General features: G+C 35.3%; 2 protein-coding genes across 4 annotated transcripts; one reads left to right on the top strand and one right to left on the bottom strand.

Annotated features, from left to right (window-relative positions):
- Positions 1-255: 255 nt before the first annotated feature.
- Positions 256-2,801, bottom strand: LOC105178084 (basic transcription factor 3). 2 transcript variants are annotated; one of them, XM_011101442.2, is made up of 6 exons: positions 2,692-2,801; positions 1,708-1,775; positions 1,377-1,525; positions 1,213-1,269; positions 791-829; positions 256-705 (listed from the first exon to the last, which is right to left on the bottom strand). In XM_011101442.2, exons 2-6 carry the CDS (start codon positions 1,773-1,775, stop codon positions 521-523), a joined length of 498 nt encoding a protein of 165 aa, XP_011099744.1. In that variant the 5' UTR covers positions 2,692-2,801; the 3' UTR covers positions 256-520. The 2 variants fall into 2 exon arrangements, with proteins under 2 accessions (XP_011099744.1, XP_088740631.1); XM_088884505.1 differs by having other exon boundaries at positions 2,650-2,754.
- A 2,022-nt stretch (positions 2,802-4,823) lies between these two features.
- CALS5 (callose synthase 5) lies at positions 4,824-18,812 on the top strand. Of its 2 annotated transcripts, XM_088884746.1 has the most exons (42): positions 4,824-4,926; positions 5,058-5,330; positions 5,550-5,650; positions 6,932-7,053; positions 7,166-7,262; positions 7,382-7,492; positions 7,593-7,721; positions 7,816-7,908; positions 8,195-8,286; positions 8,394-8,520; positions 8,650-8,787; positions 8,872-8,948; positions 9,034-9,112; positions 9,190-9,309; positions 9,391-9,505; positions 9,700-10,037; positions 10,604-10,656; positions 10,741-10,801; positions 10,887-10,968; positions 11,053-11,102; positions 11,230-11,316; positions 11,848-11,970; positions 12,070-12,165; positions 12,256-12,339; positions 12,404-12,564; positions 13,108-13,231; positions 13,314-13,408; positions 13,516-13,615; positions 13,728-13,879; positions 14,044-14,153; positions 14,268-14,390; positions 14,481-14,549; positions 14,932-15,121; positions 15,227-15,338; positions 15,423-15,542; positions 15,626-15,741; positions 15,825-15,908; positions 16,172-16,284; positions 16,360-16,589; positions 16,986-17,783; positions 17,980-18,030; positions 18,124-18,812. In XM_088884746.1, the coding sequence occupies exons 2-42, from the start codon at positions 5,138-5,140 to the stop codon at positions 18,538-18,540; spliced, it is 5,733 nt and encodes a 1,910-aa protein (XP_088740872.1). In that variant the 5' UTR covers positions 4,824-4,926; positions 5,058-5,137; the 3' UTR covers positions 18,541-18,812. The 2 variants fall into 2 exon arrangements, with proteins under 2 accessions (XP_088740872.1, XP_088740871.1); XM_088884745.1 differs by having other exon boundaries at positions 15,227-15,542.
- Positions 18,813-19,785: the final 973 nt, after the last annotated feature.

Below are 19,785 nucleotides of genomic sequence, written 5' to 3'. Positions count from 1 at the left end.
ACTATTACCAGTATAATTAAGTGATCAATCAGATAGCATTCCTCATGGATATTGTGCCAGCAAGGCCGCACCGCAGGACTCAAACCAAAACAGGAACCACTGTTTAATATTTGGACCATAATCTCTAAGAATTTTAGATGCAAGGGTTGTTAATAGTTCCTCACATCCAATGCTTCCCATTTAGACGATGAAATCAAGGATTACTAATAGAAAAGATATAATAATAAGTGCATAACATATCACTTACCCAAAAAGTTAACCGCAGTAAGGCTTATTGATACTCAGCATGTGTGCAATACTTCAGAAATCACAATGGTAGTTTAGGGGATTTCCTTAACAAATGTTGGTTTTATACTTACCCATTTATAATATATGAAGCTTTGTGAAAGCATTAAGTTACTAATTCAAGCACTCTACCAGCTTTCTGTTATAGATCATAATTGACATCGAATAAAGTAATGTAACAGATTTCAAAAATATTTAGAATATGGGCAATGACAATAAGTTGGAATGTTGACCATTAAGAAGCGTGGGGGTGACCCTCCTCCGCAGCAGCTTCGAATGTCTCACCAGCTACAAGGTCCGGCACCTCATCATCATCATCTGGTGCCTCAGTAGCACTGAATGCAGAACCATTACCAGCTGCAGGCGCCTGCTTCTGGAACTGTTCAGCCAATTTCTTCAAGTTCTCCAAGTTATCTGGACCTGTTGACGGTGGACTTCTCAAAACTAAGACTTTTGCAGATACTGAAGAGAACTAATACCAAAAGCAAAGAAAAAATACACCTACCCAATTGGTGAATAATTTGAGGAAGAATGTCTTGCAATTCTGAGGAACATAGCAAAAGAAACATCAAGCTAAGTTAGAAAGGATATACACAAAGTTCAAAAATCAATTTTTTTTTTTTTTTTTTTTCATATTCACCAGAAACCAAAAATAGAAAGGTACTATCCATAATTGGAAGAAGTTAGATGCCTAAATACAACATAAACAAGCATATGATGTGATGTTCTAATGTCTCTGCCTCTGGAAAGAAGAAAGCCAATTTTATGTTAACTAGAATTGGATATCCTAAGTGTTGCATACCATGAAAAATACCTAAAAAACATTCACAAGTGTAAACTAAAAGAATGGATAACAAGTACTATCAGTTTTCTTATGGATATTTAATTCAATCATTTGAACCATTTTGAGAAGAGCTGCAGACTTACTCTTGTTCTGAGGAGAACCACTGACGACCCAAGTGTTAGCTGCAATGGATGCTTGGACTGAGAAGTAGAAAACAAGAAAAGCAGAGTTAAGTGAAAGAAAAACTGCATTTTACAAAATACAAAAGCCAGTTGAGGAACTTCCAATTCAGCAACATAGTTTATACCTTTAGGATTAATGAACTGGATGACTACATCCTCCTTGAAAATATTGACTTCTTCAATTGCAGGTATAGCATTCACTCCTATTCTTTTCAAGGTGCTTTGAAGCCTTTTGTCATCTGTCGTGGTTGTCTTGTGTACAGCCTTCTTCTTTCTGCAATTATCCAAGATATTTAGTTAAGAAGCAAAAAGGATGTCCCATACTCTAATTTGATTAAAACATGTTGAAAAATCAAATGTACTTCTCTTCTATTACACAGTTTTCCTCTGTGAAACTACTTTGTGGAATTACTTAGCATATGACAGAGAACCAGTCAAATATTATAAAAGACAGACCTTCTCATTGTACCCTTCCCTCCGGTGCGGACTGAGCCAGCCATCTTCCTTAGTTTTTCTACATTCATCTGCCATCAAACAGCACGAGGAATTACTGCAGGTAAAAAGACTTTCTGCTCTATTTACAGAGATATTTATCAAAAGAGGTCATTTAGAAGATGTTCACAATCATAATCAACCAAGAACTCCCCCATGCATACAGTGATTTTCACCTTCCTCATTATGGGAAGATTTAAAGGAACACAAAATGTTGCCGTCAGTATACTCATCCCACATAATCCCAGAAGATATTTAGCTACAACTTCTAGTACCGAACATCTTCAATTACTACCATGAGGTTATAAGTCACTAAAACAAAGACAAAAATAGAAGCACAACAAAGCCTAGAACAATAAAGTTCGCAGTTCAGCTGCAACCAAGACCTACATTTCTTTTGCAAGTCTTAGACATCATCTATACATAAAAGAGCTAATTGAATTGAGCAACTAAATTATAACACAGTCACCAGCAAAAGAATATGGATCCACGTCTGTTTCAAGAAACAAAGAGAGAAAAGCAGGTAAACCGCTTTTCCTAGAAACATCAAAACAAGATAAGGCACTTGAGTAGCAAATCAACCCTCCTCAATTAAATTTCAGATTAAAACGAAAAACCCTAATGCACTCCAGACCGTTAGCCAACTCAAATGAAATTCAAAGTGATCAAAGAGTTCAATACCTAATTTTCAAAGCACACCATTTGAGAAAAGAAAAAACAAAAAATACTAAAACATCACATCCATTAACAAAAATAAGAACTTGATAACCAATCTCCACTAATCCATTTGCACAGGCTTCTGCACCGATACATGTATCAAAACATCCCCACAACAATCCGCAAAAATGAAAATATAGAATACCAAAAAAAAAATCAAAAAAAGAAAGAAGAGGAAGCTGTCATTACATGTAGAACAGAGGCGGAAGAGGAGAGCAATTTAGGAATTACCTCTGCGAGCTGTGAAGCAAAAGCGGTGCGGAGGTAAAATGGAGGAGAGACGAGGAATGTAAAAGAGCGAATAACGTACAAACTCGTTGCAGTGCGACGAGAACCCAGAACATAACTTATATACAGAATTATTTACAATAAAAAAAATATAATTTTACATTATTTTATTTTATACTATCGTTCTTTTATTATTTATTTATTTATTATTATGAACACAAAATAAATTTATGCAAATATATTATTTATTTACATTAATTCACTTACATTAATACACTTATATGCGCATAATTTTTTATAAAATAGCGTAATATTTGTGAAAAAGGATATCTTGGATATATCATTAATCTTAAATACATATAAAGATTAATTGCTCAAGTATTAGTATCTTATAACAAAAAATTCAAGCAAACTCCCTGTGTTATTGTAAATATGTGATTATTCTTGTAAAAAAATAATAATAATTTGTCTTTTTTATATTTTTTAAAATATAATAATTTATCTCCTTATATTTTTTAGGGTTAATTATATTTTGACATTTGAACTATGATCATATTTACGCTTTGGCATCTAAACTTTTTTTTTTGTGTGTCAATTTATCATCTTCACTTTACGAAATTTCGTACTTTGCCATTTATAATTATTTTTCAACCAAGTTTTTTGTTGAAAAACACATCACATGCAGTGTACATGTGACAAATAAGAGTTATGTGATGTGATATTTTCCACATATGCACAACATATAATGTTATTCCAAAAAAAAAAAATCAACAAGAAAATAGTCATATATAACAAAATGCAAAATTCACAAAATTGAGATGGTAAGTTGATTAAAAAAAAAATTCAATGGCAAAGTGTAAAAACGAACATAGTTCGGATAACAAAATATAAATTACTCTATTTTTATTAGACATAAAGATAAATTACTTTATTTTAAAAAACACAAGAGATAAATTGCTAACTTTTTTCTCCATATAAAAGTAATTTATTTATTTATAATATTATAGAGGATAAATTGCATTAAACAAGTATCCCAATTTTTTTGAAATTGATAAATTGATATTTTTTTTGAAATTAAAATTTACATATTTTTTTAAAATTTTCTTTTACTCGACATTCTTTCGTTATGATTTGGCCAATACTAACACTAACAAAACAAAACAAAAATACATAACCAACTTAACAAAAAAAAAAAAAAATGAGGTATTATCCATCAAGTACTATGCAGAATAATATTTATATGTATACTAAACTTTTTACTCAGAAGTAAAAACTATTATTAGTTGAGTTCAAATGAGGAGTAGAAGAATGCAATCTTCATTTATTTTATATACAAATTGTTGTTATGATAAATTGTTTGTCGAGTTTATGTATTTTAGGATATTGCTATTGACAGTGAGTAAGACGCACCTTAAACTCTCTATTGCAAAGTTTATAAAATTAATCATTGTCAGAATTATAGGGGGAAAGTCTCAACAATAATCTTTTTATACTGAAGCGAGATAGATCGTAGGTGATAAGTGAATAAAGATCGTAAGAATGCTACTATAGCAAAATTTGTACTTGGAGTATGGAAGATGACAAGTTATAAATTTCCTCTAATTATATAATTCCACGTAAGCTATAGATGTCGAAATGATGGAAAGATCACAGTGGATCCATACATATTTCGGTTTATGATGTACCGGGACTATGTCGTAAAGACCATAAATCAACAAAATAAATCCAAAATTTGTCTGAAAATTAAAAATAAGCTAGGATGGATTTCGATACGAATTTTATAAAAGATACTCAACATCAAATAAATATATATATATGTATAATATGAATTTTACTATTAAAAAAAATATTAAAAAAGAGTACATTATTTATCATTAGACAATGCAAGAAAAAGGAAAATGTGCAAGAAGAAGGTTGAGGAATTCTTCACATTTTAGTTTGTTGGGGAAGGAAAGATGACAAGGAGCGAGCGGGAGAAGAAAGCGAAGCGGAAAGGAACGAGGCCCGTACATCTTCCGAACGGGCAGCGCGCGAGAGGCTAGGGTCAACCCAGATGTCTTTTTTTGTAACTGGACCATTTTGCCCATCTCCGGTTTAAAATCTCCCTCCATCACTCCCCCCCCATTCTGTTAAGACTGCACCATCCTAGATATTCCATTCAGTTCATTTCCCTCACCGGTCATCTCCCCTCTTTCTCTCTCTACAAAAATTGATTTCGATTCGACGTACATTCAGAGTGTAAGCTTTTTAATCGGTTTGCGGTTGACATGATTGTGGTAATAATAATGCATTGGTTTTCATGAGTTTGATTAATTGACGTGTTGTTTGATTTGATGCTTGATGGCGGTGCTGCTGTGCATAACAATCAGAACGAGGAGGTTATAAGAAGGGCGTGCGAGAGAGAGTCGAGGAGACCGGAATTTCTGCGGCTCGGAGATCGGCCAGAGATATGACGGGGCCGGGGAACTATGATCTTAAACAGCCGTCGCTGACGCGGCGGGCCTCCCGGAGCGCCGCCATGACCACGGTCTCCATGGAGGTATTCGACAATGAGGTTGTTCCTTCCTCCTTGCAGTCCATCGCCCCCATTCTTCGCGTCGCCACCGAGATCCAGAGCGAGCGCCCCCGTGTTGCCTACCTCTGTACGCCCTATCCTTCATGCTTCCTCTTCTTACTCTTTTCCACTTTGCACACGTATTAACCAAATTTATGAGCTGAAACATAATTATGCTGCATGCAGATCTTTGTTCTTTTTGTTACGAGTTTTAATAACAAGTTGAGAGTTTTCATTTTTTTTTTTTGAAGAGGTGTTTGGAGTATTTTGTTGGATTTTTTTAATCAGTGCCATATTGTTTTTCTAGGTCGATTTTATGCTTTCGAGAAAGCGCATAGGTTGGATCCGAATTCTAGCGGACGTGGTGTGCGGCAGTTTAAGACTAGTCTCCATCAGAGATTAGAAAGGGTAAAAATATATGATTCATTATTTCGCATCTCTCATTTACGTGCTTCATGATGTGATCTTACAATGCCTTAATGAGTTCAATTATAATTTCATTTACAATTTTACGGTATTATGATAAAGAATTAAAAATTGACTCAATTTTATAAGCTCGTGCACTAACTCTTGAGCATCTATTTTTCTTTTAAAATGTACACAAATATATAGAATAAGATAAGAATACCTTAACATAGACACAATGTTATATATTGCATCGTGAAAGAAATTTCATTTGCATACAAACCTTCCAAACGTTCAACATTATTATACAATAATTTATTGGTTAAGTAAATGTGAGTTCTCTATGTTAATATTATTAAAATGGTCATTTTCAAGTGCGTTTTAATCGGCATAATTTTGATTTTAGTTCTTTTCTATCAAAAAACCAGATGTAATATTATATCTATATTATCTGTTATTAATATCAATAATCATCAATTCATAAATATCAATTATCAACTATTCATCATTTAAAAAATTATTAACAATCAACGGCATACATCAGTCAAATGCCCGCGTATAGAACGCATTCTAACTCTAAAATCCAAAAATCTTGAGACCCAATTATTATTTTTTATTTTTTTGCTTTGGGAATGATTTGGTTCAAATCTTAAAGATTCAGTTCTAGAACCAGGCTTCAGTGGGCTTTTCTTATTTCAATGAACTGTACTTGAAAGTTTTATAAGAAAAAAAAAGACAATGAACTGTACTTGAAAGTAAATCAGTTATGTAACACAAGAAAAAACATAGTAATCACGCTCTCGATTAATATTGAAAGAGAATAATAAATTTTAAGAAACAGCGACGCAACGAGACATATGAAAGTAGGGGGGAGGCATAATTTGTTGTCCATCCATTGGAATTTTCATAATCCTTAAATCGACACCAACACATGTTTTCTTCTCCCGTTGTTAGTAGGCATAATAATCTTCTGATGAGTGTCTGAAAGGACGTCTTTTTCTTCACAATTTACTGGGAATTCCTCATAAAAAGAACTAAGAGCTAATATTTTATCACTGTAACTGGTTTTCTTTGATTCGAGTATGTATACGAAGAAGAAAAAGAATCATCTATATGCATTCTGTTCGGGAGAATTTGGTCACCCTGCACCTTTTATATTCTCCCCCTCTTTGTCATTCGTGGGGGTGACCAGGATACAGGATGTTGGATGAACGTTTTTGATCTAGAGTTTGTTGACATTCCTCGTATCTTGAGGATGAAACTTATCGGTAAATCTATATTCAGGATAATGCATCGACTCTCGCTTCTCGGGTCAAGAAGACTGATGCGCGCGAAATAGAGAGCTTTTACAAGCAATATTATGAGCACTATGTTGTGGCACTTAACAAGGGAGAACAAGCTGATAGGTGCAGACGAACATTAATTTTACAGCAATTATTTCATGGAAAATTGTAGTTTTTGAAAAAGGAGGTACCTATTTTACTTTGATGGATATTTATACCAACATTTCTATGACAGAGCTCAGCTTGGAAAGGCTTACCAGACAGCCGGTGTGCTGTTTGAAGTGCTTTGTGCTGTTAATAAGACGGAGAAAGTTGAGGAAGTTGCTCCTGAGGTTAGTTTTGCCGTAATTTATGTGTTATTTTGTAATATTTAAGTTCAAATACCATCAGCTTCTTGCTCATTTCAGGAGGAAATTGATGTCACAGTATAATAAGTTATGCTATTTTCCAGATTATGGCTGCAGCTAATGATGTCCAGGCAAAAAAGGAAATTTATGCTCCATATAACATTCTTCCCCTGGATTCAGCCGGGGCATCACAGTCCATCATGCAGCTTGAAGAGGTGAAGCATTTCCACCATCTGAGCACTAATGTGCATATTTAATTGATCATACATTGTAAGTTATAAATATTAAAGCATTGGACTCTTTTAACGATGTTAGGTGAAAGCTGCAGTGACCGCTTTACAGAACACTAGTGGCTTAACATGGCCAGCCTCGTTTGAGCAGCAAAGGCAGAGAGCTAAGGACTTGGACCTCCTTGATTGGCTGAGAGCCATGTTTGGGTTTCAGGCATGTCTTGTGAATTTCTGAATAAGGGAATAAGATCATCCAATCACTCTTTTATATCAGGATATGTAGTCAATGGCTATTTTGCCATGTGCAGAGGGACAATGTCAGAAACCAAAGGGAGCATTTGATATTGCTGCTTGCAAACATCCATATAAGGCTAGTCCCCAAGCCTGAACCACAGAACATTGTAAGCTTTGCCTATCTGTTTATCCTCAGAATGTATTGGAACCTTGCAGATTTCACATCTCTTTCCAGTAAATCATATGGAGCTTTGATATTCGAACTGCATTTTCAATGTCCCCGGTTTCATTTGAACAACCAGAGCTACCCTGAAATTTTATATATCACACAGTTGGTTTGATTCTTTAATATGCTCATATCATTTTTGTTTGCAACTTGAGCTATATACATTCTGCAAGTGTTTATTTAGTTTCAGGAGAATGAGTAACTAGTGACTCATTATTTTATCCTAGCTTGATGATCGAGCTGTTGATGCACTCATGAATAAGCTTTTCAAGAACTACAAAACCTGGTGTAAATACTTGGGAAGGAAACACAGCTTAAGGTAAACTAATAGAATTTTGCTGCAAATTCAGCATTGTGATTGCTACATTTATATTGTCATGGATCAGTTGGTTAACCTGATGAATATTTAATTTTTATTGTTCTCAGGCTCCCCCAAGGTCAGGCGGAAGTGCAACAGAGGAAGATACTTTATATGGGCCTTTTTCTTCTTATCTGGGGTGAAGCAGCTAATGTTCGGTTCATGCCAGAGTGCCTATGCTACATTTTCCACAACGTGGGTGATTTTGTTCTTCTTCAAAAAATTGTTAATCCATGTGATCAAATTGCCTTGACATGCATGGTTGCAAGTGAAATATATAGGCGAGTAAAACATAACAATTGGTTGTATAATTTGGATGTTTAGATGGCTTATGAACTCCATGGACTCTTAGCTGGAAATGTAAGCATCGTCACTGGGGAAAACATTAAGCCTTCTTATGGTGGTGATGATGAGGCTTTCTTGCGAAAAGTTATAACACCCATTTATCACGTGATTGAAAAGGTAATATCTTTCTCAAGTGAACTACATGTTTGTAACCAAGTCCTTCTGCTTCAGAGATAACAAATGGTGCTTATATGGCTGCAGGAAGCAAAGAAAGGTAAAAATGGGAAAGCCCCCCACACAAGCTGGTGCAACTATGATGATTTAAATGAGTATTTCTGGTAAAGAGTTAAATAGTAAAGTAATGTTCATTGTTGAGATCAATTTCCTTCTTTCTGCAAGAATAATGTTGGCAAACTATTATAGGTCATCGGATTGCTTCAAATTGGGTTGGCCAATGCGTGATGATGGTGAATTTTTCAAATCAACACGAGATGCAGCAGAGGTATCATCATTGCTCTAAAGTGAACCTTTTTGGGCGTATTAATTTTGCTTGTTTGCTTAGCATGACTATTGTTTCAGGGTAAACGCGGTCAAAAGGCTGGAAAGCTTGGAAAGTCTTTCTTTGCAGAAACTCGGTCATTTTGGCACATATTTCGTAGTTTTGACCGTCTGTGGACATTTCTCATTCTTGGTTTACAGGTACCCAACTAAAACAGATGAAAAAAAATCAATCCAGATGAATTAAGAACTTGTGCTGAATGTAGGATTGTTCTACTGCAGATTATGATTATCATTGCATGGAGTAATGTTTCTATATTTGACCTCTTTGAGAGGAGGGTCTTGTACAACTTGGCTAGCATTTTTGTCACTGCAGCCATTCTTCGCTTGGTACAGAGTATGTGGTTCTTATTATTATATCATATCAAGCATCAGAAACTATAAAGTTATTACTTTGTGCTGGGAATAATATGTAACCTGAGCTTTCTGAAATTAGTCAACACTCTTTTCTTGAAGCATATTCAGTTTAACTTTTAGACCTTGACTTTTGTTGTTAGTTTGATTGAGTAATTATTTTTTCTATTCCTTTAGGTATTTTGGACCTTGTTCTCAACTTCCCAGGCTATCTTCGATGGAAGTTCACTAGTGTGTTGAGAAACATTCTCAAGATAGTTGTTAGCCTTGCCTGGTGTATCATTCTCCCTCTGACTTATTCAATCCAAAGCAATTTCACTTTGTTTGCACAACTCAGAACATACCTCTCATTCCTTGGTAACCTTAAGGGTCTGCCTCCTTTGTATGTCATGGCGGTAGCTCTATACCTGCTGCCAAATTTATTGGCTGCAATTTTATTTGTTTTCCCAATGCTCCGCCGCTGGATAGAGAACTCTGATTGGCTTATCATTAGGTTTCTCCTATGGTGGTCACAGGTATATCTTTTACCATCTTGTTCTTCCTTAATCTAAAGCAAGCACTCAGTCATGATTATGTTGAAATAGAACTGATTCGTAATAATAGAAGGATAATTTCCAGATTACCTGTATCTTCTGATAGATATTGCTAACCAGAAATATCAGATCATTCTTTGATGTTCAATTTCATCAATTGGTGGTGTCGTCTAAATTATGTCTAAACAAAATATCTACTGGAGGAAAAGACTAAGATTCTGTTAGAACTTTCATTACTCAATATTGAAGTATGAAGATGCATCAATCTAGTAATTAGGCAAGAACCAGTTTTTATTTGTTACATACAGCGATGTACTTGCGCATCATACTTTGGAAAGAGTCCAGTGATTCTGCTGGAAATAGCTGAAATCCAGGATCAACAAGATGATCTGTTGTAAAGTACGAAATTTGATCTGTTGCTTGATACAACTCTCATTTTTACAATTCTCTTTCTCTGTCTCTCACACACATCATATCCTCTTATATGCATACATCTAATTCTTGAGGTATAAACTAGTCTGTAAAACTTTTTGCTCATATTTTTACAGCCAAGAATCTATGTGGGAAGAGGAATGCATGAAAGTCAATTTTCACTTATCAAGTATGTTGCCCAAGTTCTTTTTTCCTTGAATACGTTTGTTACACATCTGATGCTGACACTTTCTTATGTCGTAATTGGTAACAGATATACCTTTTTCTGGGTGCTGCTCCTGTGTTCAAAATTTTCATTTAGCTATTTTATGATGGTAATTTCACACCCTTTGGTCTAGTCATTAGAATATAAGATCCTGGCGGGTTCTCTTTCTTATTCTAATGTCTTGTTTGATTCAGATAAAACCTATGGTGAAGCCCACCCAAGATATAATGAGCATTAAGCATGTTGACTATGCTTGGCATGAGTTCTTCCCAGACGGTAAGCATTTAGTTTCACTGATCTTTTTCCCCTGAATCATCTTCTTTGTTTATACATATTGAGATAATCTTATACTAAATGCAGCTAGATACAACTTGGGAGCTGTTATTGCAATTTGGACACCAGTTGTCCTGGTCTGGTTTCTTATCACTACCATTTTTTTTCAATTCTAAGATTTTAATATATCAAATTCTCCTTTAAAGTTTTCACTATTTATTCTCCACAACACAATCTTGAATAGTTGCAATAATTTTTATGCAGGTTTACTTAATGGACATCCAGATTTGGTATGCTATATACTCCACCATATATGGAGGTTTTATTGGGGCCTTCGATCGTCTTGGCGAGGTATTACCTACTCGTAAATTAAGTTGGTTAATTACTATGTTTGGATTTCCACTCAATTCAGACACAACGATTTCTCTATCTCTTCCATCATAATCTTTACTTTGACATTTGAGTTCCTATTATCTTTATATTATTAACTGCAAATAACTATCTGTTACAGACAAACTTCTAGAAATTTGACGTACTTTCTAAATAGATTAAGGTTATTGTGACAGAAATATAAATTCAAGGTCATTAATCATTATACAAAACCAGATGTTAGTGAAGCTTCAACAACTTTATTTCTATTCCTTGTAGTAGAAGGGGATGTCATTGAACCTACACAAAGTAAACAATTATATCTTCCTAGCATCTAAAGTGGTTAACTACTTTCAAAGATCTCTTGTCTCTTCCCTATCTTCTTGATGAACAGGAAAATATGCATCATTTATTGGTGGGATCATTCTGATAGCATCACTAAATATCTAACTAATGTTATTATGCATTAGTTCATTTGTTCTCTGCTGATAAAATTTGGTCACCTCTCCACAGATTCGAACTCTTGAGATGCTAAGGTCACGTTTTCAGTCTTTACCTGGTGCATTCAACACTTACTTGGTGCCTTCTGAGAAAAGTAGAAAAAGAGGGTTTGCTCTTTTAAAGAACTTTCATAAGGTTTCTCTTCACTCTCTTACAATTGACATGCTTTCATGTTCCCAAAGTAATGGCTTTGTCGTCCCATTTCTGCCCTTTTACATTTCTGGCCATGTGTAGGTGACTCCAAATAAGAGAAGTGAAGCTGCAAAATTTGCTCAGTTGTGGAATGATGTAATGTCTAGCTTCCGCGAAGAAGATCTCTTAAGCGACAGGAAAAGCCTCCAGAACTTATTTTTCTTTATATACAATCCTATTTTTCAATTTTACATAAACTGGAACTAAACTTGGAGTATATACCTCAGGGAAATGGATCTGCTTCTTGTTCCTTACTCCTCTGATCCTAGCCTCAATATAATACAATGGCCCCCATTTTTGCTTGCTAGCAAGGTAATGCAGAGTTTCTAAGTTGTATGTTATGCCAATATTCTTGTTTGACTCTATTCCCTTGCAGATTCCAATTGCACTGGATATGGCTGCTCAATTTCGATCTAAGGATGCTGACCTTTGGAAGCGTATATGTGCTGATGAGTACATGAAATGTGCTGTCATTGAGTGTTATGAATCATTTAAACTAATTCTGAATGCCTTGATCATCGGAGAGACTGAGAAAAGGTTACTTTCCCTCATACTTCTTTGGGATATTATTAGCTGCATTAGCTTTTAATACTATCTCAGAGTGTGAGAGTATAAATGCCATTTTTATTACATTTTCCAACACTGAATATGCTAGCACTCGGTTTCCTCCCCCTTGCTAGTGTGCGTCCAGTACCCCAATATACTTAACATATCCAAGTAATAACATGATATGCTCTTAGAAATCCTCTATCGAATAGTTCTATGCAATTTCCTGTTTCCTTAATTTTCTGGAGTTAACTCCACTCCCTTCCACAACCAATTATTCTATGATCTATTATTCCAACATTTCCAATGTTTTATTACATGCAACACACTGCTTCTGCAGTTATATTGCCATTTCTTCCTAGCATATTTCTGTAACTTCTCCAGTTTCGAAAACTGAAAATTACCTTTTGCGCTATCAAATCATATAAAATCTTTTCCTTTTGTGAAGTTCCGCTGGACAAAATAATTAAGTATAAAAGGCTTTGTTTTTATTGGTGATTGCATTCAGTTCTAACTTCGGCTTTGTTGGAACAGGATAATCGGAGTCATCATAAAAGAAATTGAAACTAACATATCAAAGAATACATTCCTTGCAAATTTCAGAATGAAGCCTTTACCTGATCTTTGCAAGAAATTTGTGGAACTTGTGGAGATATTGGTTAGTTAGTTTGTGATACGTTCTTAGTTTTTAGTTTCATGTTCATGTCTCTGAGAACTAACTTTTCCTTTCTATGCTGCAGAAAGAAGGTCATCCAACCCAGAAAGATAGAGTTGTTTTACTGCTGCAAGATATGTTGGAAGTAGTCACCCGTGATATGATGATCACTGAGAACCGGTTGGTGAATAGTGGAATAGTTAATGCTATTGATACTATTTTTAAGGAGGGCTTGTTTTCTTCTTTGTTGATGAAGCATATAATTTTAGTTTCTTCATTGAATGCAGTGAACTTGCTGAGCTTGGCCAAGGCAACAAGGATTCTGGAAATCAACTTTTTGCTAGAATTGTTTTCCCTCCACCAAATACAGCACAATGGGAAGAACAGGTACATAAAAATACAATAACATTCTTATCCATAATTTATTTACATGACACACATATATGGAACATCTAGCTGGTGAAAAATTGAAGCACCATGGTCCTTGTTTCTTTCACAGATACGACGCCTCTATCTGCTCCTAACCGTTAAAGAATCTGCAATTGATGTGCCAACGAACCTCGAAGCACGTCGAAGGATAGCATTTTTCTCCAATTCACTTTTTATGGATATGCCACGTGCTCCTCGAGTGCGGAAAATGCTTTCATTCAGGTGCATTTTAAAGAGTCTGACCTTTCTCTACTACATCAAAGTTTCTACAAAATTGAACTTAGTATTTAGCTGTTTAGGAAGAAGATTAAATTGATTATTAGTCATCTTCATAGCTAGACTGAACTTGTTTCTGAAGTTAGTGACCATATCAATTGGAATGGCAGTATATTTACTCCGTATTACAGCGAGGAGACTCTCTACTCCAAGAGTGATCTTGAAATGGAAAATGAAGATGGCGTTTCTATCATATATTACCTTCAAAAGATTTATCCAGGTCTGCTTAATGTTTCAATCTAAAATGTATTTACTTTTCCAACATGATAGCAATATAGTGTTATTAAACTTATATTGTATCTTCTATCAACATCCATATGAATACTTCATTCAGATGAATGGAACAACTTTATGGAGCGTCTAAATTGCAAAGGATCTGAAATTTGGGAAAATGAAGAAAACATACTGCAACTACGCCATTGGGCCTCCTTGAGAGGACAGACTCTTAGCAGAACAGGTTAGTTGAGTTTTTCAGACTCACTATTTCTCCTCTTCCTGGGTTCCCTCTGGAGATCATGTTGTTTGATGACATGCATTTGCCATGCAGTAAGGGGGATGATGTATTATAGAAGGGCGTTGAGGCTTCAGGCTTTCCTTGACATGGCTACTGAAGATGGTAAGAGAAAATCTTTGGATGTTTATTGAGGAGCAGGGGTGATAATTTAAGAATGTTGACACGCCTGGGATGGACATAATTAAGAATATTTGCATACTAGTATTATGCATGATTTCTGCCAAATTCTGTGTGTAAAGTGGTGTATTCCGAATGACACTAATAATTCGAATCCAGAAAACTTGAGAGGTACCTATTATTCCATAGAAAAATGAAGGAATTGATAATTAATCTTTTTATTATTTTATCTGACTCTTTCAGCCAACCATGAAACCACTCAAAGTGACTGCTTCAAAACTGTAATGTTGAGAAAAGTTAACAAATAAAATGTAGTTATAACAGAAACATGGGTTTCTTTCTGATGGCTCTAACCTAAATTGATCAGAGATACTTGAAGGCTATAAAAGTATCGCAGAACCTTCAGCAGAAGACAAGAAGAGCCAGAGGTCCATGTATACTCAATTAGAGGCTGTAGCTGACATGAAGTTCACATATGTTGCTACCTGCCAAAATTATGGGAACCAGAAAAGAAATGGAGATCGTCGTGCAACTGACATTTTAAATCTGATGGTTAAGTAAGTTGTACAATTTTGTCTATGTTAAAAGATCCAGTAGTAGAATTTTTTTAATCTTTAGGCTAATTCTGATTTTAATCTTGTTCTCTTTTGACTTTATTGCAGTAATCCATCTCTTCGTGTGGCATATATAGATGAAGTCGAGGAAAGGGAAGGAGGGAAAAATCAAAAGGTTTATTACTCTGTACTTATAAAAGCTGTTGAAAATCTTGATCAGGTAATATTTTCATTAATTCTAAATAAAATTTCAAACAACTTATTTTTTAACTCCAGCACTGATTCAATTTTATTTATTTCTAAGGAAATCTACCGTATAAAGCTGCCTGGCTCTGCAAAGATAGGAGAAGGGAAGCCTGAAAACCAAAACCATGCTATTGTTTTCACGCGTGGGGAAGCAATTCAGACCATAGATATGAACCAGGTAAATTTGATGGTTCTGTAGTCATTAGATTACGAAGAATCTCTCTAGCAAATTAAACATAAAATTCTTGCCTTCTTCTGTAGGATAATTACTTGGAAGAAGCTTTTAAGATGCGCAACCTACTTGAAGAATTTAATGAGGATCATGGGGTGCGACCACCAACCATCTTAGGTGTTCGTGAGCATATTTTCACTGGAAGGTTGTATATAGTTTTCACTTTCTTTCAGATTGGTCAAAACTTCAGGTTTAGCTCTCTCTGATATTTCACACCTTCATGTGTAGTGTTTCATCATTGGCTTGGTTTATGTCAAATCAAGAAACGAGCTTTGTCACCATTGGCCAGAGAGTTCTTGCAAGGCCTTTGAAGTAAGTTCTCTCTTTTCACATGCATTTCCGAATTAGATTGTTTCTTGATTAGTGATCTCTTCTTCCAAATTACGCGTAAACACACACTGTGCTCGGTCTACTGTAGTTTTGGCCAGAAAATCAAGTATGAGTCTGCTTGGCATAAGATGGAATTTCTTCTGCATATTACGCAGCTATTATGTCATATTTTTTTATGATCCATCTGGGATTGCTGCAATCACAGCTTTTACATGATTCCTTTTACTCTGATTGGTTTCCTGTAGGGTGCGATTCCATTATGGACATCCAGATGTTTTTGACAGAATTTTTCACATAACTCGGGGTGGCATTAGCAAAGCTTCAAGAGGAATCAATCTTAGTGAGGATATTTTTGCCGGTGAGTGCATAAGCAATATTTTCTTAGAACATACTTCTGATGTACATACTTCCTGACATATTTTACTGTCTTAAGGTTTTAATTCAACACTAAGACGTGGAAATGTTACTCACCATGAATATATTCAAGTTGGGAAGGGACGAGATGTTGGTCTCAACCAGATCTCACTTTTTGAAGCTAAAGTTGCATGTGGTAATGGGGAGCAGACACTGAGCCGCGACATCTACAGATTGGGGCATCGGTTTGACTTCTTCCGCATGTTGTCATGTTACTATACAACTACGGGGTTCTATGTGAGCTCAATGGTAATACATTTGACTTGTCAATCACAATTACGAAAGTGTTTATTGGGGTTTTTGACATATAATAACAATGTACCCCATCCAAATGATATTCACTTGGAGGTCAATCCACACTTTTGCATTTGTTGAAGGGCTAACAGAGTCTAAATATATGGATTTACTATCACACTAATGAAAAATCACAAAATGAACAAAGTCCTTATTTCTAATATAAAAAGAGGTGAAGAATAAAAAATAACAATTTCTTTTTGTATTACTTACAGTTAATTGTTATTATTATTTTGATTTTTGGTGGCAAATTGTGGTTATATCATACAATGTCAATAGTTCAATTTCGTGTATTACATGTCCAGCCAATATCTTTTGATTGACAATTTTGTGTTCCTTGATGCTATGCAGATGGTCGTCCTTACAGTGTATGCATTCTTGTATGGTAGGCTCTATCTTTCTCTGAGTGGACTTGAGAGGGCCATAGTCAGGTATGCACAATTCAAGGGAGACGATGCTCTCATGGCTGTCATGGCATCACAGTCAATTGTCCAATTAGGTATCTTAATGGCATTGCCGATGGTTATGGAAATTGGGCTTGAAAGGGGCTTTAGGACTGCAGCTGGTGAAATGATAATAATGCAGCTTCAACTTGCATCTGTCTTCTTTACTTTCTCTCTTGGTACAAAACTTCATTACTTTGGGAGAACGATTTTACATGGCGGAGCTCAATACAGAGCCACTGGGCGTGGTTTTGTTGTGAGACACGAGAAGTTTGCCGAGAATTATAGAATGTATTCAAGGAGCCATTTCACCAAAGCTCTAGAATTGATGACTTTGCTCATTGTTTATCAATTTTACAACTCGGCTGCTACCAATAGTGCTGCTTTCATACTGATCGCCTTCTCCATGTGGTTTCTTGTGGTTTCCTGGTTGTTTGCTCCCTTTCTTTTCAATCCTTCTGGATTTGAATGGCAGAAGATAGTGGAGGACTTTGACGATTGGACTAAGTGGATGAGTAACTGTGGTGGAATTGGTGTTCCGTCAACCAAAAGTTGGGAGTCATGGTGGGATGAAGAGCAAGCGCATCTCCAGAGCACAGGAGTTCTTGGCCGGTTCTGGGAAAGCATCCTTGCCCTCCGCTTCTTCCTATACCAGTATGGAATTGTTTATCAGTTGCGTGTCGCCCAGAATGACAAGAGTATTGTGGTAAGCATCTGAAAAATTGTGGCATGATTTTACTTGGGATAAGACCAATTGACTGTTACAATTGTTGTGACAATTGTGAGTCAAACATATGTTCCTTTTCTGATTGCTCCGTGTCATTTTCCTGGCATGTTAATTTGCAGGAGAACTTGGAGATGTATTTGTATCTTAACTTTCTAATCCCATATCATGGTTGCAGGTTTATGGTTTGTCTTGGCTGGTCATTGTTGCTGTGGTCATCATCTTGAAGGTCAGTGGCAAACATTAAGTCATTACCCCAATTAGCCAGTTGTCTCTTTGAACCTCATTGTGCTAAAATAATTTTAAAAACTTTTGTCTGCAGATTGTGTCCATGGGGAGGCAGAAGTTTAGCGCCGATTTCCAGCTGATTTTCAGACTCATAAAGCTATTCCTGTTCATCGCCTTCATCGTCACACTTGTCATCTTCATCAAATTCCTTGACCTCACTTTTGGCGATATTTTCGCAAGCTTATTGGGCTTCTTGCCAACTGGTTGGGCTCTTCTTATGATAGCACAAGCTTGCAGGCCAATAGTGAAGACAATTGGAATGTGGGGATCGGTTAAAGCTTTGGCAAGAGGGTACGAGTACCTGATGGGGTTGGTGATATTTGCTCCAGTGGCTATTCTTGCGTGGTTCCCGTTCGTGTCTGAATTCCAGACGAGGCTGCTCTTCAACCAGGCCTTCAGCAGAGGCCTGCAGATCCAACGTATACTCGCTGGTGGAAAGAAAAATAAGTGAGGGGGAGAGAGAGCCTGATCACTGTATGTTGCCCAATGTTCTGCCCCAGAAGCCCATGCATACGAGATTTTCACCTGACTCATTGATTACAATCTCTTTGATCACATATGACAATAAAATAGATAAGACCAGATGTTATACTTTGGTGGTGTGCAGACGTTCTGTTGATAGTCTCTCGGCTCTCGCTTTCTGCTCTTTACTCCTTTGAAAACTGTCTATACTTTTGTAAAGCTTCATATTTTGATTTTATGAATTAAATAGATTAGTGAAAATCACTTTGTATTATTATTATTATTACTACTACTACTATTTTGTGCTTAATTTTCTACATATAAGACTACAGATATTTATTGAAATATTTTTATTAATTAACTTTTAATAATGTAATTATTTATTAATTTATGATAGATGAAATAAGAAACAACTTAAAATAAAATAAAATAATACATAAGATACCTGAAGAATAAGACCTTAGACACCAGAGAGGGAAAAAAATTAAAGAAATAATAGATAAGAGGTTAACAGAATAAGGAAAGAAAAAACAAAAAAGAAATGGAGAAAGGAAAAAGACTAGTTTGGTATTATCCTTTTAAATAGGATTAATTTGTATAACAATTAATATAGATGCAATGATTTATTTATTTTTTGGTATATATTCATATATATATATTATGTATATAATATTATTTGTCAATAGTAAGTCATGTTTATGAATAATATAAAATTTTACCACTTTCCTTACAAATCTCTTTCATAGGACTTGAGTTTGATTTAATGACCAAGAAAGACATCTTTCTTTACTTTTAATTGCCAACGCTTCCATCCTGTCGATCTAAAAGTGCATTTTTACCCTGAATTTTTTGGTAGCCTTTCAGGAAAAGGTCTTCCCTCCGTTGCTGCATTAGTGAGACACTGTCGAAAGTCGCAGCTAATATGATGCTATATAGTGTATACCCAGGCCTTTTTCTTTCAAAGAAAACAGAGCTGCTATAGACATCCTGAGAGACTTTGATATAGGTAGTTTCATCTTTCTTGTTGATTTTCTGGATAGTCAATCTCAATTTATATAATCAAATTTGAAAGAATTATTTTCTACTTAAATTGAATAAAATTTGAAATCAAATTGATTGATATATCTTGCTATAGAAGGGATAAAGTGAATATACTTTTGTCCATTTTCATTTAATTTAAAAGATTAACTCTTAATTAGCAAGTGATGGGAGTTTCTTTAGTTTAAAGGGGTGG

The sequence above is a fragment of the Sesamum indicum genome, linkage group LG9 (assembly GCF_026168435.1).
Source record: "Sesamum indicum cultivar Baizhima isolate 11 linkage group LG9, ASM2616843v1, whole genome shotgun sequence".
Classification (NCBI taxonomy): Eukaryota; Viridiplantae; Streptophyta; class Magnoliopsida; order Lamiales; family Pedaliaceae; genus Sesamum; species Sesamum indicum.
This window is presented reverse-complemented; position numbering and strand designations above follow the sequence as displayed.